Source organism: Salmo trutta, chromosome 37 (assembly GCF_901001165.1).
Source record: "Salmo trutta chromosome 37, fSalTru1.1, whole genome shotgun sequence".
In the NCBI taxonomy this organism is placed as follows: Eukaryota; Metazoa; Chordata; class Actinopteri; order Salmoniformes; family Salmonidae; genus Salmo; species Salmo trutta.
The window spans coordinates 18,384,791-18,407,635 of record NC_042993.1 but is presented as its reverse complement, the minus strand read 5'-3'; the positions used below and the strand labels follow the sequence as shown (position 1 = coordinate 18,407,635).

General features: G+C 41.1%; 1 protein-coding gene across 1 annotated transcript; it reads right to left on the bottom strand.

Moving 5' to 3' along the window:
* Window positions 1-772: 772 nt before the first annotated feature.
* On the bottom strand, window positions 773-20,547 carry LOC115176812 (ectonucleoside triphosphate diphosphohydrolase 3). The gene is made up of 10 exons (XM_029737132.1): window positions 20,262-20,547; window positions 17,692-17,811; window positions 13,422-13,539; window positions 11,396-11,555; window positions 10,932-11,091; window positions 9,128-9,358; window positions 8,160-8,420; window positions 7,933-8,043; window positions 7,029-7,166; window positions 773-2,449 (listed from the first exon to the last, which is right to left on the bottom strand). The coding sequence occupies exons 2-10, from the start codon at window positions 17,806-17,808 to the stop codon at window positions 2,258-2,260; spliced, it is 1,488 nt and encodes a 495-aa protein (XP_029592992.1). The 5' UTR covers window positions 17,809-17,811; window positions 20,262-20,547; the 3' UTR covers window positions 773-2,257.
* Window positions 20,548-22,845: the final 2,298 nt, after the last annotated feature.

The following is a 22,845-nucleotide window of genomic DNA, read 5'->3' as shown; positions in this document are numbered from 1 at the left end:
AGCTGTCCATATACTGGAGACAGACGCCTTGAAATTGCAGAGCACGTTTTTAAATGAGTCATGAAGCCTAATTTGAATAACAGACACGCACATATCCTTGGTAGATGAGAGCAATAAATGATAAGAACCAGACCCATAAAAATGAATTAATGTTGCTTTTTATCCACTTTGAAATGTGCTTGAATTGTAAAGTATTAGGCTCACTATCCATCCCTTGGCAAAGGAGTCACAGGAGACAGATCTAACAAAGACCCCTTACCAATTAGGTCTATAACTTTAACTAATAACACATAGCGCTATTTTTTGGAACAAATATTAGGCCTAGTCTTAGACTAAAAAACATGCTCAACCTAATCTCCATTGAAAGTGATTTTTAGTCTAGCACTAGGCTTTATCTGTGTCTGGGAAACTGGCCCATAGGGTTCTATCCTCTTCAGAGATGAAGAAAAAACTGTTTGATTTCTCTGAAGATGAGGTGCTTTTCTACCATGAACGGATTAAAAGACAATGGACAATGGATGTCAATTCTTGGCTCACTAGGTAAATCTTTATGGTCAAGGACTGCCCCCTTCTGGTACTGTAGCTACTGACCTAGGACACATTGAATTACAGTAAAAAACGGATTAAAAAGGAAAATGCATCCCAAATCTCCGCCCTTCTGAAGGGGAAAGTACAAGTGTGGAGAATCAGAACACATACATAAAGTCGACAGGGGGAAGTAGGCTAGGTAAAGTAAAGAAGAGGGAGGAAACAGATATAACTAGCTGGAGTCTGGAGATGATAACATCATGGGTAATGTTCAGTTTATTGTTAATATGGAACATTCAACCAACACAAAATGACTGCATGACAAGGATTTGCTGATATAGTACATCAGATGAGAAAGATGCAAGATCTCAGAGGTAGATAACCGATAATGCCATGCCATCCAGCAAAATATGTAATAAAGAGATTTTACCATGCTACCTTCAACCTTCATTCAACCTCCTGATCTACAGTACTGTATAGCTGATGACTTAGTGCAAACGGCGATCATTTTTGCTCAGCAGTTCATTATGCAATTAACACTTCTCATTTACCATACTTTAAAGACCAATTGAGCATTTGAAGTCACTGAATCTCTTAGAATTGTCTCATTCGTCTGTTTGGGATGAGCCTAAAGCAGCGAACAATATCTTATAATGCATTACTGACCCTCAAGTGTATCTTCTCACTGAAAACACTCAAACAAACACATGGAATGGAGATCCTTTAAACAGCTTAAGATACATTATTATGTTTTGTATAATTTCAGCCAGTAGTTTTGAAAGTACCCCGAAATACCCCGAAAATGTTGCACAATTGTGTACAATTGTATCCATTTTGTATGATATGATACCTCTTGCAAAATGTTTTTTTTATTCCCCTGCAATGCATATGATATGTTACGAATTCCAATTTGTACAATATGTTATGCATTTGTAAGTGCTTAGAGGGGCAGTGCAGTCAAAACGTGATTTCCCTCTTTTTTGAAATTATATGTCTTCACTATGAGGTCAAAACAACACTATTAGGTGGGAGGGAGTTTTTGGCCCACAGTATGACATCACAATCTGATTATTTTGACCAATGACCAGTCAATTTTTATTTGCATATGTTTCATCCTACTTTGAAGGGGTAAGCGGGGTAGGCTCTAGTCTAAAGTCTAGACGATCCTATCTGCCAATCAGGGCTGTGTATGTAAATATTATTTCATTTGTATCAACACACCCATACGATCAGACTGAGCATTTCAATGGCAAAAGGAGGCTCAAGAAAATAAATAATAGCAGATATATTTGGAGTTATTTTCATGAAATAAACACACACAGTGATTTATTAGACATATAGTGATGATTTAAAAAATAAAATGAATAAGACTGCATGTGGGCTTTAAGATCCTGTTAAATCTCTTTATCTGAGGATGATAATATCTGGTGATAATACCTTCCACCTGTCCATGTTCTATTGTTGCCTGCTGTAACTGTGTCTGGGTGGGACCAGAAGCACTTTCCTCCATCGGGTGTAACTAGGGATGAAAAACTGCTGTAACTTTCCCAAAATTCCAAGGTTTTCTAGGAATCCTAGTTGGAGGATTCCCAGATTTCCTGCTCATTCTCTCCTGATTCCAGGAATCTTCCAACCCGGATTTCTGGAAAAAACACATTTTGGGAAAGTTACTGTAATTTTGCAACCCTAGGTGTAACTGTAATTTGAACACTCTGCCCTCTAGTGGGGGTCAGTAGCAGGCGCGCACAGCCTTGATGATCAGGAACATGACACTGACGATGGTGAGGGCGGTGAAGAGGAAGAGGAGGCCACCGAACACAGAGTTGGCTATGGGCAGACGCACCAGCTTGGCCTCAGCAGGGATCATGTTGGATGTATGTAGCATGTAGCCCAGACTCCAGCCTATACTTGTGTTATGTACCTGGAGGGGACAGAGACAGTTTGAGGAGAGAGACAGACACTCACTTAAAACAGACTATTGACCACTAGCCCCTACACCTGCGAATAGGGGTTCCCAGACTTTTTCACTTGGGTCATTTTACCCCCGCGCCCCCCTGCCGACCCCTAGGGGGCACACCGCACAGTAGAGGATTGACAAGACAGTTTGAAGACAGACAGACTCACTTAAAACAGACATGTGTTTCCCAAACTAGGGGTCTCCTGATTTGAAAATGGGGTCGCGAGTGAAACTGAACCGGGGTCGCTTGATTTATTGTGTCAGTAGCTTCCGGTAGCCGCTAGATGTGGTTGTAATAAACAGAGGGGTTTCTGTTTTCTGCCTACACATGTGGCTCTATCTTTTGATCTGTTTAAGCTATTTTAACTGTTTAACTGTTTTAACAAAATATTATGAACCCATCACTGAAAGATGAGACTCTTAGGAACACATATGTGTCTGTTTCCCTCTACAATGTCCACAAGCCTCAATAGAACAGAGTGGACAAGACTAAATCATAGTGGGGGGAAAAGAACATCAATTATGTGTTATTTTCTACACAGAAGATCATACAACATGATTGCCTAATGATCTTCTGAACCTCCCAATACCTTACTGATGCAATTCAGCCACTTCAAACTATACTTTCTTCAGATTGAAGTTCTGTCAGACTGATTTGTAATAAACTGTCATAGCACCTATTTAAAAAGTTCATATTGGCCGTTGATTACATCACTTTGTTTGCATGATGGTGTGGCGAACATTTTATTGATATCAAAATGGGATCACTGTCACAGGTGTCGATGAAGGGGGACCAAAACGCAGCGGGTAAAGTGCTCATCTTCTTTTATTATTTAAATAAAGTGAACACTTAAACAAAAATAACAAACCGACAATAAACAGTTCCGTAAGGCACACAGGCTATACAGAAAACAACCACCCACAAAAACACAGGAAAAACAAGCTGCCTAAGTATGGCTTCCAATCAGAGACAACGAAAGACACCTGCCTCTGATTGGAAGCCATACTTGGCCACACATAGAAAAAGAAACATAGAAATAGAAAACTAGAACCAAAAACCCCTAGAACCAAAAAACCCCAAAACACACAAAACAAACAACCCCCTGCCACACCCTGACCAACTACAATTACAAATGACCCCTTTTACTGGTCAGGACGTGACAATCATGGACCAAAAATGTTTGGGGACCCCTGCCTTACACCATAGCCCCTACACCAGGGGTGATCAAACTTTTGGGCTTGGTGGGCCAAAATCTAACCTGAGTGATGGGCCGCAGGCTGAACAAATAGACATTATCTATTTAGAAAAATAAAAGGTAAACAATAGCTTTTTAGAGTATTTAAACAACAACTTTTCAGTAAGCAATCATAAAATCACACTAAAACATTAATTAAATTGTAGCCATATAACTTGACACCTATCAACACATTCTTATTACCAATATTAAAGATGAATGAAAAAATGTAACCGTTGTGGCACAGAAACGTTTCATAAGGCTCATAACTTGAAAATGGGAAAGGTGTAACAATTTGTATTTTCAGCAGGAAGTAACAGAAATGCATCAGAAAGGTATTGGAAACTTCAGGAAAACATCAGGCAGAAGCGCCATTTTGGGGGCCCTAATGGACATTTGGTTGGGAGGCCCACCCACCTCGTGTGCAAAACATTTTAGTCCCACCCCTCTTGGTAGTTCTTTTTTTCAGTGTTAAAGTAAATTCTCTGCAATTCTACACATTTGCCATAGGTGTAGAGAAAATGTGGCCGTTTTAAAACAATGTTCATGCAATTCTACTCATGTTTCCATAGGACGTTGAGAAAATGTTGCAGTTTCAAAGGTAATGTCCTGCAATTCTACACATTTTGCCATGAGGTGTTTTTTGTTGTTGCAGTTTTAAAGCGAATTTCCTGCCGTTCTACACATTTTGCCATGACTTATGCCATGTTCATATGTTTACTGAGTGACTAACAAAATCAATGGGGGCCACCTAGAGGTCAGGGCTCCAGGGCACATGCCTTGTGTGCCCGGCCGTTAATTTGGTGATGATTACTAGTAGAACTGTAGACTGCTAATGCACTACCAAATTTCAAAATTGTGTATTCTACTTTTCTAACTCTGACTAAGCTTAAAAATTATTCTGGCGGGTCAAACCAAACGTTGGCCCACGGGCCCCAGTTTAGTCTGCCCTGCCCTACACCCTAATCCTAATCTGCCCTGCCCGACACCCTAATCTTGGTTAACCCAAAACTAAATTCTTTGGTCAGCTTCTCGATTAAGTTCTGGGTCCCATAAAAGAGATGATAAAACAAGGTCCGGAACCGGAATGAGGAATTTCTGGGTGTCCCATTTTTTTGTTAGAAATTATGGCGATCCCAACCCACCCCAAATCTAATGATACAACCTTAAAATCGGTACATTTTGATTTTCACATCAACAAATAACCTTCAATTCATGAAATGTTCAGCTCTCTTATAAAAATGAAGAGAAGCAATAAACACATAGTTTTCAAATTATCTTTCTTAAAAAAACGTTTGTATATTGTCTAATAGTAAGTACTCTTAATTTTAAAAACATTTTAAATTTGGCAATCCCACCTTTGAATACCACTGTCTCCTACACCCTAGGGGACAGACAAGACAGGGAAAGGGGGATACCTAGTCAGTTATCTAACTGAATGTATTCAACTGAAATGTGTCTTCCGCATTTAACCCAACCCCTCTGAATCAGAGGGGTGCAGGGGCCTGCCTTAATCGAAATTCGCGTCTTCAGCGCCCAGAGAACAGCGCGTTATCTGCCTTGCTCAGGGGCAGAACGACAGATTTTTACCTTGTCAGGTCGGGGATTCGATCCAGCAACTTTCCGGTTACTGGCCCAACGCTCTAACCACTAGGCTACCTGCCTCCTCTAACCACTAGGCTACCTGCTGGTTACTGGCCCAACGCTCTAACCACTAGGCTACCTGCCTCCTCTAACCACTAGGCTACCTGCTGGTTACTGGCCCAACGCTCTAACCACTAGGCTACCTGCCTCCTCTAACCACTAGGCTACCTGCCTCCTCTAACCACTAGGCTACCTGCCTCCTCTAACCACTAGGCTACCTGCCTCCTCTAACCACTAGGCTACCTGCCGACCCTATAAAGACAGAGGTCCTCATAAATTAACCACAGATGGTTCAACACAACTGACCTGTTCTCCTTATTTATATACCTACAGATACCAATAGTCATGGAATGCATTGCCTCTGTTTATTTAGTTGAGGAAGCTAAAACCTATCTTTGCAAAATCTCAAATGCTTCACTGCCACACCTATAAACCCTTATCTCCATCACCCCAGCCTATGGGATGAACAAGATTTATGGGACGAACAGACTTAAAACAGATTATTGGTCAATTCCAAATGGCCGCCTAGCCCTTACATCCTAGGCACTACATTAGATTTGATAGGATTGGATGGATACAGTATAAAAATTTGGTCAATATCTTCATATTACCTTCTGATTGGCTAGGTGGAAATATCTCCTTACTACTTCCACCTATCCAATCCTCTCTGATCTACATAAGTGGCAGGAGAGTAGGGGCTAGTGGTCGATTTGGAGTTCAGAAATCCTGACCCTTTTCCCAATTCTGGCACCCTCTATCATATCTTTTTTGCTACAAGCTCTCACAGTCTCACATCAGAATTAGACGTTCATCCAACGTCAAATTTCGAAGTTATAGATGCTTATGCCCATCCCCCATCCCCGTCCACAACGCCCTAGCAAAACCTAAACCTAATTGAAGATAACAGCGCTCACTGTTGCCCCTAGTGGCCGGTTTCCACATCATCTCCCAACGTCATCAGACATGGATGGAAGTCGAATACTGACTTGTATCACGGGTGACCTGCCTTCTTTTTTAACATCAATAGTCTATTGGAAAAGGCTGAAAGACAACAATGAATAATGAACATTACAAGTTAGAAGAATGTTTGCCGTTTATAAATAATTGAGGCAAACTATGCCCCCCAGGGGGAAAATGACTCTAAAATCCGTCTTTCCTTCCACTGAAGAAGTGACATCTTTCAACCCCTTTTGATGATGGGACAAAGGGCATCAATTTCTCCTGACACCCAAAACACAAAAGACAGAGAGACAGTAGCTCGCTTGTTTGTAAGAATGAAAAACAGAGAATCGTCATCTTGGGATCTTGGGGGACAAATCCCTCATTTTTCATAATGTCAAACAAGCTACTGTAACCAGTCTGTATTGTGCTTTGATTTTGAAAGAAAGACTTCATGTTACACTTCCTTGAGTCTAACAGACTGAAAGACTTCAGCTGGAAGTTCCAGTCTGGACTTCCATCACAAGTTCCATTTCCTGGGGGCATAGGAAACTATTCTAGCCGCTTCCTTGTCAAGATCTTGACCTCTGTTAATGATAGTATACCCACCATTTATATTGGTTTCTCTTTTTGCAGTACAGTATATGACCATAAAAACATTTGCTTCATTTGGAAGCATGTGTTTGGATCCTCCAAGGTACATGGCTGTATTCTGCCACACTTACCTGTTTTTGGAAGTCAATGTGTTTCCAGGTGTCTTTATTGAACTTGTAGCCATTTACAAGCAATGTCTGGACGTAATGTGCTGAATAGCAGTAGGACTTTCTGTATTTTTCAGCTATCCAGCCCTTTTTTAGCGTGAGCTAAAAAAGAAGGGAAAAAACAACATTCCATTTGTCTATCCATTACATTTTCCATGTGTTGAGGCAATTTTCTAATTATTTCTTCTAATGATACATTTCTAATAATACATTGCAATAGCCTTGATAATTGTTGGACAGCACCCATGTCTTACAAAATATGTCTCTGTTGTCTGTGTGTAGTTCCATGTAAAACACCACCCAGGAAAGGTCCTCATAAATGAACCTCAGATGGTACAGTACAGTTGACCTGTTGTCCACTTTTCTATATACCTACAGATCCCAATAGTCATGGAATGCATGGCCACTCTTTCTCAGGTGGAGTAAGCTTACCCCCATCATTAAATAGAACATCTATTTACTCATATTTTACTTCTATGCTTACCACTATTTTAGCTAATGTCAAGCTCTTCCCTTTTTCTGTCACAGCTATAAATGTGAAAATTGCTGTACAGATGTAGGATTTTAATTTGATCACTCTTTTGTTGCTGAGAAACTTGTAGTGTATTCTAGTTTTGAAATTTCAGACTTGATTTGCCCTAACAAAGAAAGTATAAACCCCTACAAAAAAATACAATTAATTATAATCCACATAATAATTTGCATTTCCTGTTGCTGCAGGATTATTTTCCTGCTGTAGCACACTGGCTCAAATTAAGATCCTACATCAGTAGCTGCCAGTGTAAAAGGACTCCCAGTGGTCCAGTCCATGGAGCAGTGACCACTACCACCACCAACAACAAAAACCACAACAACTACATGGACTCACGGTGGGCCAGTCCCAGGAGCAGAATTCCCAGGTAGAGGAGTTCCACTGGTTCAGTTGTGAAATGCCTTTCAGCCCAACAGCCTGAGCAGTGTAGAAGAACCCAGCATAGGCCTGAGGGACGGAACACACGTTAGGAGCTCAGACAGACACAATATTTATTGGATAACTGCAAAATATGCCCTATATATACAGTATGTCTGTCTGTCTGTATGCGTGTATACGTGTACCAGAAAGTCCCCGGGTCCCACGGATGGTTGGTAGACTCCGTCAAAGGAACAGTTCTTCGTGCAGGTCAGGTCAAATATGGATTGCACCACATCCCTACAGGCTCCGTTGTCTGATGACCCCTTCAGGGTGATCATCTGCTTGGGGTCGTAGTTGGCAGGCGTTTTTATGCATTTAGTACCAAAGATGGACTCAGCCGACACAGTCATGTTGTAACCAAGATTGAAGCAGGGGTTGGTCACATGTGTAGCGTTCTCAGAGTTCTGATCAGTGAGACAAAGAGAGTACAGTAAAAGTATTTACAGTATGTCACTTTAACATTCATGAAGAAGGAATCCAAAGGATCAATAGCTGAGCTTGAACCTCTTTTCTACTGTAGTAATTACAGCGTTACTAGGCTACACAGGTATAATAACAACTATAAGTAAAGTGGGACCCCTATTTACATTGTTGTCTCCTCAAAATGGCTGTCTTCAGTTGTGCATGCATTATCTACCATCCTAGCAAAACAGGCACTTTTCGACCAAGCTTGCAAAGCAAACCATATAGAAATGGACAGATCAATACGGTTAATACCATAATGCACTTTGCCTCATCTCCGAGAGACAGTAAAGTGTCAAGGTAATGAGGTGTCGACAGATTTCTTAGGATGTGGTAATTAGATATTAATGGGTGCTGTGGACTTAGCCAGAAGGATTGCATTAATTACACAAAAAACAGCACTTAGCTAAGTATAAAAGCATCATCATCATCATCATCATCATCATGTTGACAATGCTGCCAGGAATGAATGTGAGGGATGACATCATAACAGATTCTGGGTTCAAATAGTATTTATTTTCTTTCAACTTCTTTCAACAGTCCCAAACCTCCAAACCCAGCCCATTTAGCACTCCAGGCTTGACCAATCAGGTATTTGGAAGAAAAGAAATACTATTTGAAGTAAACCCAAATTTCCTTTACACAGTACCTTCACTAAAGCAGCAAGGACTCTCTTCTCTGCCTCGTTCTTCCCATAACACAAGAAGCTGTGAGTGTAGATGTTGTATTCGTAGCCATAGAGGGTGACCCGCATGATGTCTGTTCCCCGGGCGTTGGGATCTGGGAGGGTGAACGCTATCTGGGTGGACGCCCCTCCTAGATCCATGGAACCCACCATCTTCCCTCCGGCAGGCCGCACCCACATGTTCCATATGTTTCTCTGCAAACCAGAGGATAGATTGATGTTTTCGAATCAATTATGATCTTTATGAAACACAGTGATAAGAACTGTACTGTATTGTGATAAATTCATTCTGATAAAAACCCTACACTGCTAGAATAAATATTGAAGGGTTCAATGGCTCGCTTCATACATGGCCCTGAAAAAGGTTCAATATAGAGCCGCAAAACAATCTTATTTTAAGCATTGTAGAAGCTAAAGAACTTGTCTGTCGGCCCTGCATTGAAGACCAAAGTTGGTCAAATTCTTGTTTGATCAATCAAAAAATATACCAGTTCCCTTTAAGGACAGAAAATTACAGCTGCACCATACAGGTTGCAAAATAGTTGGGAAGAGATGTTTGATATGCTGATTCCATGGTTTATTAACTGGTATACAAAACAACGCCGGATTCAAAACTTTGAGTTTTTCAATTTAAATGATTATAGAAAATCCTTGCAACCAATAGAATGCATTGGGGATACAACCATCCCAGCTCTGCAGATTTTGCTGCAAAGAGACAGATTCATTAAGTCACTTGTTTTGGTACTGCACATATGTAGCTTGTTTTTGGTCGCAGTTTCAGGAATGGCTGAAAAATCACAACATTTACCTAAAGCTAACTCTGCTAAAAGCACTGCTGGGTGACATGAAAAGCCACGGTCATTCGATCAATAATATGATAGAACTATTATTTTTTTAAATCATCTTTAATTTACAATCTGTAGAAACTGAGAATAGTAAGGTTCATAACTTTTGTGAAGTATCACAGGGCAGTTAAAGAATATATGGCAAATAGAAATCAAAACTGGATGGTTTTCAGAATAAATGAGAGGGGTTGAGGGTAGCTGAAGGGTAAAAAATGTATAAAATAAAAGGTAACTGATGTAAACTGTACCGTGTCCATAAAATGTATATGGTATGTATAAGCTGGAAGTAGAACCCTAAGTATTGTTGTCCATTAGTTAACTTCAATTAGGAGAGGGGTGGTAGGGTTATGGTCAAATAATTAAGAAGGAAAATATATTTAAAAATAAGAAAAAAATGTGGGGGATTGGAAATAATTGTCTGCATCATTTCCAATCCCCCCCATATATATATATTTCTTATTTTTTTAAATATATTTTCCTTCAAAACCATCCAGTTTTGATTTCTACTTTCCATATAATTGTAACACTGATATAAACCACAATCTATCTGCAATATTAAAGCTGATCTACACCCTACATTTATATATACTGTATAAACATTGATTTTGTGTTCAAATTTCCATGATTTATTTTTTTTTATTTTTTTTAATCCCCATTAGCTGTTGCTGAAGCAGCAGTTACTCTTCCTGGGGTCCACACAAAACATGACATAATACAGAACATCAATAGACAAGAACAGCTCAAAGTCAGAACTACACACATTTTAAATAAGAACAATAGAACCAAAAATAGTTCCTACATACACTTACACACATTACTGACAGTTACCCACACATCAGTACATATACATATGCCTAAGAGTTATTTAGGTAATTCTAAAGTTATTGTAAAGGTTTTGAAGTTAATGTAAAATGGTAATGTACCTCCAGGAAGTTTCCCATCAGGTAGTTGACGGTGATCCAGCCATACAGCCCCTCCTCATCCCCTGACATGATGGAGGCGTTTTGGAAGTTAAACGGCAGAGATTGGAGGTAGTTCTGCAGGTTCCTTAAAATCTCATTGGATTTTGTTTCATTCTGTGAACTTGTAATCAAGAGAGAGATAGATAATATACAAGCTCAAAATCTACAGTCCAGACGAGAATTTAGAGATCAATAATAGGCCTATAGAAGGTTGATTAAATATGGTGTAAAACCTATTAGTATTCTGTGTGTGGGATCAGTATGTGTGTGCATGTGTGCGCATGCACACGTCTACTTCTGTATCTACCATGGATCCATTCCCAGAAGTGCAACAACAGAGATAGGTCAGCCAGATAGACTAGACTCCATGCCTAGAAGACTGGTGAGGCACGCTCACACTGGAGGAAGACAAACCCACAACTCACTGTAGCAGTCTCATCCCAGCAGTCGCCCCAAGGTAGAGGACGGTTGAATTGTGTTGGTCTGCGGGGACGATTTTTGTGATGTTGTTCATACATTCTCTGATCGACGCCCAGGACTGTTGGTCCTGTGCATTGTCAACTAACATATCCGAGATACCAGGGCCTGGGGAATCAAATCAGACTGAGCTCAGAGTCATACAATACTTATTATCTAAGTCACAAGCAAATGATACACTAGATAGCTAGCAAGTCTGCATCACTATACAACACTGGATTAAATGTATAGTGCTTTTAAACCAGGTGCTTATAGGGCAACTCCACCACTTTTCAACCTCATTTTCATTATCTCCAGCACAAGACCAGTTTCAACATTTGTGAAAGCAGTACATGTTTTGTAGAAAAAAATAAAGTTAAAAAGTTCTACCCGATGACATCATCAAAAGTAAAAAACTGTTATTTTCAAACACTGAGGTTCGCAGTGACGTGGGAGCAAGAAAAGACCCTCCCTTGGTCTAGAAACTTAGGTTGCTGTTTTTTTTACTTTTAATCCTACCTTGTGATGTCACAGAGAAGCGTTCTTTTAGGACCTTTCTTCTTACCTTTTTAACCACATATCATAGAAACACACTTTTTTCACATATTAAGACACTTGTTGGTGCTGGAGATGATGAATATGAGGTTGGAAAGTGGCGGAATTGCCCTTCAACATAGTATATAAAAGGAGTATGACATACAGTACTGAAAGGTTGTATGATGATAAGTGCATTTCACATGCAAGTCCTTTTCCAAAAAGTAATGTATTATGGTATCTTCATAAAAAAGATGAGTACAAGGGCATCCCGAGTGGCGCAGCAGTCTATGGCACTGCATCACAGTGCCAGAGGTGTCACTACAGACCTGGGTTTGATCCCAGGCTGTGTCACAACTGGCCTTGATCGGGAGTCCCATAAGGCGGCACACAATTGGCCCAGCGTCGTTCAGGTTAGGGGAGAGTTTGGCTGGGGGGGGCTTTACTTGTCTCATCGCGCTCTGGCAGGCCGGGCGCCTGCAGGCTGACCTTGGTTGTTAGTTGTACAGTGTTTCCTGCAGCTGGCTTCCGGGTTAAGTGGGCAGGTGTTAAGAAGCGCGGTTTGGCGGGTCATGTTTCAGAGGATGCATGACTCAACCTTTGCCTCCCAAGCCCATTGGGGAGTAGCAGCGATAAGACAAGATCAAAATTGGGGAGAAAAGGGGGTAAAATACAAGAAATAAAATATGACGACAAGATTGCGACCTGTGTGAGAATGTGTCGGGTTCATCACACTACGATGCAGACTCAACAGTGACACATTATGAACATACAGACTCCGTTTTAAATGTAAATTATTATACAGCATTCTTGCCATCAGCATAATGTTAGACAGTATATGAGGCATACAACCATCTCAACTCTGCAGATTTAGCTGCGAAGAGATATAATCATTAGATGATTTATTCTGGTTTTGCCCCCATGTAGCTTGTTGTGGTCACAGGTTCAGCAGAGGCTGAAAAATCACAACATTCATCTAAAATTAACCCTACAAATTGTACCATTGGACGATTTGGAACGCAAAAGTCAATATATCAGCAATATAATACTCTCAGCAAATATATTCATCTTTAACTTACAATTTGTGGATACTATGCGATTGGAAAGGTTCAGAATTGATGTAAGACATCACAACACAGTTGAAAAATATATGTCACATTGAAATCAAGAGAGGGTGGTGTACGGAGATAGGTGGGATGGGCTGAAAGTAGCTGAGGGGTGGGATTAAAAGCTGATGCTCTATAATAGTTAGGACCGAAAACACTATCATGTACATCGGATATGTCTCAGTTCTATGTATCCACATTTAATGTGTTTATCCCAAACATATATTTCTGTTTTTGTAATACTGTGCATATACGTAAAATTTCTATTTCACAAAATAGCTGTGAAAATAACGTTTCTTTAGTCCGCTGAAGAGGGTTGGGCCAATAAAATAAAATGAAAAACATGCAGACTTACCAGTGACCATGCATCTGAGTGTCTGGCTCACCACTCCAGTGTTATTTTGCTTCTCGGCTGGCCATTGATACAGATACATAGTAGAGCGGGAGGAGCCTGAGTCGATTACTATGCCATACTGCACGCAGAGGAGAGCAGGAAAATCACATTACATATCCAAGATGCTAGTTCATATACAGATGTTTTGTCTTAATTTGATCACTTTGTTATTGCAGATGAGCCTTGTGATTAATTCACTGAAAACCCGCAGTTCTCTTTCGCTCAAACACTAAAGAACCAGACAGAATAAATGTCCTACTACCTTAGGTCCTACTGCTGCAACATTCATATGTACAAAAATGTCTCTGAAATGCAGCCATACACAACCTTTGTTTTACATAGCTCAATAACACAAGATAGATATTGGTCTCTACTATGATATACAAGTGTATCCGAAATGCAACCATAGGCTACACCTAAATTATAGCCTACTTTAGCCTATCAAAAGCAACTTTCCGTAAAAAATTATCAGTTTTTCTTTTTTTGAATTATCAAATCCTCCTGCTGCAGGATTATTTCACTCATACAACGAAACAGGTCAAAGTCAATTGATACTGTCACGGTTGTCGTCGGGAATGGAGGACCAAAACGCAGCAGGAATGTGGATGCTCATCTTGTATATTTATTTTAAATCAAGAAAACACCAAACTAACAAAATAAAGAACTCCCGAACAACAAAACAGTCTTGTCAGACACACTCAGCAAAACAAGAAACAATCTCCCACAAACACTAAACCAAACACATACCCATATATAGGACTCCCAATCAGAGGCAATGAGAAAACACCTGCCTCCAATTGAGAGTCCAACCCCAATAAACCAGACATAGAAATACAAAAGACCAGAGACCACATAGAAATACAAACATAGAACATTACCCAAAAAAACGGAAATAATAAATCAAACGCCCTACTAAATAAACCTCCACCCCGAACCACAAAACAAATACCCTCTGCCACGTCCTGACCAAACTACAATAACAAATAACCCTTATGCTGGTCAGGACGTGACAGATACAGCTATAGTGGATCTGAACCTAAGGAGTGAAAACATACTCTTTACTGCTGTCCAAGAGTAGGAGGATTCTATTAGAGATCAAGAAATGATGCAGTGGCACGCACATAATCGTTGTATAATGAAAGGCAATCATGTATGTTATGGTAAACAACCACTATCCCCTAAAGTACAGTCCATCAAATACCTCATCATTATCACACAATTATTGCACTAGATTCCTGATTGGCTAGAAGCATAATGATTGCACTCCATTATGGTGTGATTATTACTTCCATAAAGCTGAGAACAGGGACAGAACGTAAATATACTGCTCAAAAAAAATAAAGGGAACACAAACAACCGTCACGTCCTGGCCAGTATAAGGGTTAATTGGTATTGTAGTTTGGTCAGGACGTGGCAGAGGGTATTTGTTTTATGTGGTTCAGGGTGGTGTTTTTGTAGTAAGGGCATTTGATTTAGTATTCCGGGGTTTTTGGGCACTGTTTGAGTTTCACGTATTTCTATGTTGATCTAGTTAGTTGTATGTCTATGTTTGGTTAATTGGGGTGGACTTCCAATTGAAGGCAGCTGTGTGGTGTTGCCTTTGATTGGAAGTCCTATATTAGTTGGGTGTGTTTGTCTGTTTAATTGTGGGAGATTGTTTCTTGTTTTGCCGAGTGAGCATTTCAAGACTGTGTCGTTGTTCGTAAGTTCGTTTCGTTTTGTTGTTTTTGGTGTTCACTTAGTTTGTAAATAAATACACAAGATGAGCATCAACATTCCTGCTGTGTTTTGGTCCTCCTTAACCCACGACAACCGTGACAACAACACATCCTAGATCTGAATGAAAGAAATAATCTTATTAAATACTTTTTTCTTTACATAGTTGAATGTGCTGACAACAAAATCACACAAAAATAATCAATGGAAATCCAATTTATCAACCCATGGAGGTCTGGATTTGGAGTCACACTCAAAATTAAAGTGGAAAACCACACTACAGGCTGATCCAACTTTGATGTAATGTCCTTAAAACAAGTCAAAATGAGGCTCAGTAGTGTGTGTGGCCTCCACGTGCCTGTATGACCTCCCTACAACGCCTGGGCATGCTCCTGATGAGGTGGCGGATGGTCTCCTGAGGGATCTCCTCCCAGACCTGGACTAAAGCATCCGCCAACTCCTGGATAGTCTGTGGTGCAACGTGGCGTTGGTGGATGGAGCGAGACATGATGTCCCAGATGTGCTCAATTGGATTCAGGTCTGGGGAACGGGCGGGCCAGTCCATAGCATCAATGCCTTCCTCTTGCAGGAACTGCTGACACACTCCAGTCACATGAGGTCTAGCATTGTCTTGCATTAGGAGGAACCCAGGGCCAACTGCACCAGTATTTGGTCTCAAAAGGGGTCTGAGGATCTCATCTCGGTACCTAATGGCAGTCAGCCTACCTCTGGCGAGCACATGGAGGGCTGTGCGGCCCCCCAAAGAAATGCTACCCCACACCATGACTGACCCACCGCCAAACCGGTCATGCTGGAGGATGTTGCAGGCAGCAGAACGTTCTCCACGGCATCTCCAGACTCTGTCACGTCTGTCACGTGCTCAGTGTGAACCTGCTTTCATCTGTGAAGAGCACAGGGCGCCAGTGGCGAATTTGCCAATCTTGGTGTTCTCTGGCAAATGCCTAACGTCCTGCACGGTGTTGGGCTGTAAGCACAACCCCCACCTGTGGACGTCGGGCCCTCATACCACCCTCATGGAGTCTGTTTCTGACCGTTTGAGCAGACACATTCACATTTGTGGCCTGCTGGAGGTCATTTTGCAGGGCTCTGGCAGTGCTTCTCCTGCTCCTCCTTGCACAAAGGCAGAGGTAGCGGTCCTGCTGCTGGGTTGTTGCCCTCCTACGACCTCCTCCACGTCTCCTGATGTACTGGCCTGTCTCCTGGTAGCGCCTCCATGCTCTGGACACTACGCTGACAGACACAGCAAACCTTCTTGCCACAGCTCGCATTGATGTGCCATCCTAGATGAACTGCACTACCTGAGCCACTTGTGTGGGTTGTAGACTCCATCTCATGCTTCCACTAGAGTGAAAGCACCGCCAGCATTCAAAAGTGACCAAAACATCAGCCAGGAAGCATAGGAACTGAGAAGTGGTCTGTGGTCCCCACCTGCAGCACCACTCCTTTATTGGGGGTGTCTTGCTAATTGCCTATAATTTCCACCTGTTGTCTATTCCATTTGCACAACAGCATGTGAAATTTATTGTCAATCAGTGTTGCTTCCTAAGTGGACAGTTTGATTTCACAGAAGTGTGATTGACTTGGAGTTACATTGTGTTGTTTAAGTGTTCCCTTTATTTTTTATGTGTATGTACTGACATGTACTGATAGTTGCAAACACATGCCCACACTACATGTTATTGTTTTTAAATGTATTAAATGTTATGTGTCAGGCCCCAGTAAGACTAGCTGTTGCCATTGGTGTTGGCTAATGGGGATCTTAATACAATTAAAAAAGGCAGCAATAATACACATTCCAGACCCAGACCTGGATTCAAACAGGCCAAGTATTTGCTATCTTTGAGTGTTTGTTTGAGCCTGCCCTGGAGTGCTAGACGGGCAGGGTTTGCACTTTTGTGGACTACTTCCATTAGTACCATTCCATTGCGTCAAGCAAGATTAAATAAAGCACAGCTACATTTTTTGGAAAGAAAACAAATACTATTTGAACCAACCTCAGAGTCTCAGTTCCTGCAGAGTTGAAGTTAGTTTTCCCTTCTCTTATATAACCTGGTGTGCTGACTAAAAGGTGATTGGTTTTTATTTCAGAGTTATTAAACGTTAATCATCTTTTGATTAATAAGAAATCATGTATTAACCCTGTTACCCAAAGTTGTATCAAGTCAGCTAGGCAAGAGTCCCTTCGTCCTTCCTTTTGAGTGTGTCCCACTCGCAGCAAATGTTTCCCCAACACCAACCTGCCATGAATACAAACTCCCCTGGTCTTTATAATGCCATCTATGCTAACTGCCCCCATTCACTGTAGTTTGGCCTGACTCCTAAACAGGCTGTAGAGACCCAGTCTGATCTGTCACCTTCTGTTTGTGATGATTGTCTTGATGTCTGGGTAAATACTAGGTAATTCATTTACATTTTAGTCATTTAGCAAATGCTTTACACTGTCAATACAGCTATTTGAGCAGAGAAGGATGAGGAATGTGGTTGCTGTTTTTACCTTCAGACGTGACTCAAAGACACGCTTATGACCCTGGATCACGGACATAGTAATGATGGCAGCCAGACTAGCCAGGAGAAAGAAGAAAGCTAGATATGTCCAAAACTTGCGTGCCATTTCCTGTAGGGCAGAGGACAGTATGTTTTAGCCGTTGACGTTTGACATTTATCATGTTGTCCAGGCCTTACACAGACTGAACAAACCCCAATGCAATAAGCAGGGATGCTGAACCCTGTTCCTGGAGCGCTACCATCCTGTAGGTTTCGGCACCAACCCTATAATCTAGCACACCTGATTCTAATAATAAGCTGGTTGATAAGCTAAATACACTGTCTGTTTTTTGTTTTGTTTGTTTTTTTGAGAACGTTATGACACAGTAATTACATGCTTGCAACTGCCGATAAATACAGCAATTATATCACCAGTATCTCTTTCTTCTGTGTGTCAGTGTCATCACCTATTGTTTGTGTCCCAAATGGCACCCTATTCCCTACATAGTGCACTACTTTTGACAAGAGCCCTATAGGCCCTGGTAAAAAATGAGTGCACTATACAGGGAGTAGGATGCCATTTGGGACATGAGCGCTGTGTCATCAGCTACAGGACTGTCAGTGGTCTAGTTTAGCCATAAAGTGACTGTTTCTGTCACAAACACACTGGTCACAGTTGTCATTTGTGAGATGAAAGACTCTGTGGGAGCTATTTCCAGAGCTGAAGCCTTTCACAGACTCAGAGGTAATCCAATGTTTTTCACACCTTGTAAGGGATGTTTTATCATGTTAAATTAACAACAAGGCTGTTGTTCTTTCTTACAAGGATACTGTAGGCCCCTCAAACTCAACTCTGGACCTCGAAACCAGTTCCACTGTATTTTGTCATTGTTCACTACTGATTTACACCAGGTGCTTGCAATTCATTATCAGGTAGAACAGAAAACCACCAGGCTCCGGAACTCGTAGGGTAAGAGTTGAGTACCCCTGCTGTAGACCTTTTCTAATTGCATAGCAATCTGATATGTAATGTAGTGCAGTGGTAATATTGTCCCCCCAAAACACTCAACTCTTAAGTTTTTGCCTGCTGAAAGACATGAAGTTTCATACAAGGTTACAGTCCTAACCTCTTACCTTTTAATTCAGACCATCTTGGTAACCACTGGTGTAACTGCATCCTTATGTCAAGGATGACTACAAAGTAGCCAACAACAAATCTATTATTTTACTTCCTCAAACACCATATGGAGTATACACAAAATCGAGGTCACAAAGCATTAGGCCTACCTGCTTGGAAAGAGCTTACATAATCACTGATTTGAATGAATTAAGATACAGAAGACATTATTGTTTGTCACTTTATCTTCTTACATAGAGATAAGAATATACACCACCCTGGACTTTATAATGCCATCTATGCTAACTGCTCCCATCCACTTAAGATTGGCCTGATTCTTAAACAGGCTGTAAAGACCCAGGGCTCTATTCAATCCGTATCACCATTGTTCAGCGTTACAGCGTGAATGAAATTTAAAGGCAATGTTCCAACATTAGCAGAGACCGCATTCACGGTAAACGCTGCATATGTCTTCTGTCTCTGAAATGACCGTTACATTTCTATTGCGCAATCTGTAACGCTTCAGGGAACCAGACTGAATAGAGCACCCAGTCTGATCTGTCCCCTTCTGTTTGTTATGATAGTTTTGATGTCTGGGTAAATAAAAGGTAATGCAGTGTCAATACAAAATCAAGCACACAAAGCAAATACCTGCTTTGAAAGAGCTTACATAATCACTGATTTGAATGAATTAAGATACAGAACACGTTGTTGTTTCATTCACTTCATCTTCTTACATGGAAATAATACAAACCACAGTGTATTAACTGTCCTGCACATTCTTACATGGAGAAATGTGTATAATGAAGCAGAATGCATATCGAATTCAGCAGGTTAACTAACCAATAATCTTTCATTGGGAACAGTGAGAATGCATTATACCGCTGCTTTCTATGTATCATGTTGCCTTTAGTGTCTGAGGGTGAGATGTTGACCTACCCCAACCTATTGGCACTGTGCCCCAAGCACCTTACTACTCTCTGTCTCTACTGAGCAGTCTCCACCCCAAGGCAAGACACAATCTCAGCTATGTTTTTATTCACATGACTTGCTACGGTTAAAGAGTTCCATGAGAACATGCACACCAAGACAGTGTTTCTAGCTGTGGTGCTGGGAATAAGACAAAACCTGTCCTTCTGTGCCAATTTACCTAGTTAAACATGCATGTTCATTTCGTTAATCTCTTAAAGTTCGACATTTGCTTAATTAACACAGTATGGTTTGAAGGTGTATTCCTTCAAAGGACAATACAAAATTGGAATAAAGCGTATTGTTATTAATTGATCGTTATTACATTACCTTCACTGAATTACTCAAATGAACTGCAATACACCAAAAAACTGATAGAAAAATAGACTTAAATATGAAAGGTCAGAGTAGTCTTACACAGTATCTTACCCTGCAGATAACAATACATCCCCCCTGGTCTTTTTCTCAATGAATGAGTAGATCTGTTAACTTACCTCAGAGTGAGTGTGGACCTTCCTTTGTCAGTTGGAAGCAGCAGAGCATAAGTAAGTGTTCTGAAGAAAACAGCTCCTCATTCCTCATTGATCAGCCTAACAGGCCAGGAGACTTGTACTCCAAGAAGGAGGGGCCTCAACCACAGGCCAGCAACACCCAACAGAGGCCCTTCCCATCTGAGAAGACCAATATCAAGAAAGCGGTGGGATGTTTGTTTAATTTATATTAGGAGAAATAGACAATAGAGATAATCTTTCACACAACAGCCTTTATTTAACTAGGTAAGTCACTGAGAACACATTCTCTTTTGCAATAACGACCAGAGTTAAATATTTACGGTAGATCACTCTCATACAATGACTGCAATTGGGTGTGAGGTAAGTGTTTAATTTATTGATTGATTGTTTAAACACATGGCAGAGTTCTACGGAAAGCCCAGTGAAGAAAACAACGCATGGAACATTAGTTAGAATTTGACCCAATATTGGGTGCACTGTAGCAAGTTTAGTTTTACCGTCCGACACAGGTGAGGTAAGTGAATCAACCCCACCTATTTGACATACTGTACAGTATACTCTAAGAATTTGTGGTGACTCGAGGAACCCTGGAGATCTTCAAGGAACCCCTGGAGTTCCTCAAGGAACCATTGCTAGTCAATTGTTCATATTTGCACCTTTGGTTAGTTGAGGGGTTCCTGGACTGGAGGTGTGGCTTAGTAGGGGCGTGGCTTATAAGTAATTGACCCCCTCTCAATCAGAAAGATTTCTGTCTCCCAGGTGTCTTTTATACAGGTAACAAACTGAGATTAGGAGCACACTGCACTCCCTTTAAGAGTGTGCTCCTAATCTCAGCTCGTTACCTGTATTAAAGACACCTGTCCACAGAAGCAATCAATCAATCAGATTCCAAACTCTCCACCATGGCCAAGACCAAAGAGCTCTCCAAGGATGTCAGGGACAAGATTGTAGACCTACACAAGGCTGGAATGGGCTACAAGACCATCGCTAAGCAGCTTGGTGAGAAGGTGACAACATTTGGTGCGATTATTCGCAAATGGAAGAAACACAAAAGAACTGTCAATATCCCTTGGCCTGGGGCTCCATGCAAGATCTCTTGCAATGATCATGAGAACGGTGAGGAATCAGCCCAGAACTACACGGGAGGATCTTGTCAATGATCTCAAGGCAGCTGGGACCATAGTCACCAAGAAAACAATTGGTAACACACTACGCCGTGAAGGACTGAAATCCTGCAGCGCCCGCAAGGTCCCCCTGCTCAAGAAAGCACATATACATGCCCGTCTGAAATTTGCCAATGAACATCTGAATGATTCAGAGGACAACTGGGTGAAAGTGTTGTGGTCAGATGAGACCAAAATGGAGCTTGTTGCCATCAACTCAACTCGTCATGTTTGGAGGAGGAGGAATGCTGCCTATGACCCCAAGAACACCATCCCCACCGTCAAACATGGAGGTGGAAATATTATGCTTTTGGGGTCCTTTTCTGCTAAGGGGACAGGACAACTTCACCGCATCAAAAGGACGATGGACGGGTCCATGTACCGTCAAATCTTGGGTGAGAACCTCCTTCCCTCAGCCAGGGCATTGAAAATGGGTCGTGGATGGGTATTCCAGCATGACAATGACCCAAAACACATGGCCAAGGCAACAAAGGAGTGGCTCAAGAAGAAGCACATTAAGGTCCTGGAGTGGCCTAGCCAGTCTCCAGACCTTAATCCCATAGAAAATCTGTGGAGGGAGCTGAAGGTTCGAGTTGCCAAACGTCAGCCTCGAAACCTTAATGACTTGGAGAAGATCTGCAAAGAGGAGTGGGACAAAATCCCTCCTGAGATGTGTGCAAACCTGGTGGCCAACTACAAGAAACGTCTGAGCTCTGTGATTGCCAACAAGGGTTTTGCCACCAAGTACTCAGTCATGTTTTGCAGAGGGGTCAAATACTTATTTCCCTCATTAAAATGCAAATCAATTTATAACATTTTTGACATGCGTTTTTCTGGATTTTTGTTGTTGTTATTCTGTCGCTCACTGTTCAAATAAGTCTACCATTAAAATTATAGACTGATAATTTATTTGTCAGTGGGCAAACGTACAAAATCAGCAGGGGATCAAATACTTTTTTCCCTTACTGTAAATCCTTTGTTGTTGCTGTAATTAATACTTTACAGCCATGTTTTTTTCCCCCATCTGATTTTAATGACAGTACGTCGATAGGTTTTATTGGTTTAAACTCATTTGTATTGTTTCAGTTACCACTGGACAAGTAGTTAGCCAAAATGTACCATAGGACCATATCGTCCTAGTAAAAAAATGCCAGTGGTATACAGTTACCACACAGTTTACCATTACCACAAAATGTGGTACCACCAAATTACCACACAAAAACCACAAGATTTGTAATGAGAGCAGGCTATGCTGCCTTCCAGTCATGCTAATGCTAACATACCTGTGCACGGGTTGAGTTTCTTCCTTGGTTGTTTGATGTAGGACAAGGTACTTCAAGTTTCTTAATTTTTTCTACATTATTCTCATTTGAAAATAAACTAAAACCTACAGTCCTTTTGTC

Excerpts from the sequence above, each read along its gene's own strand:
- LOC115176812 (XM_029737132.1), bottom strand. The coding sequence starts at position 17,808 with ATGGCACGCAAGTTTTGGACATATCTAGCTTTCTTCTTTCTCCTGGCT. Across the intron at positions 11,556-13,421 it reads ACTCAGATGCATGGTCACTG|GCCCTGGTATCTCGGATATG; the intron begins GTAAGTCTGCAT and ends TTGATTCCCCAG. Across the intron at positions 8,421-9,127 it reads TCCTTGCTGCTTTAGTGAAG|AACTCTGAGAACGCTACACA; the intron begins GTACTGTGTAAA and ends CTCACTGATCAG.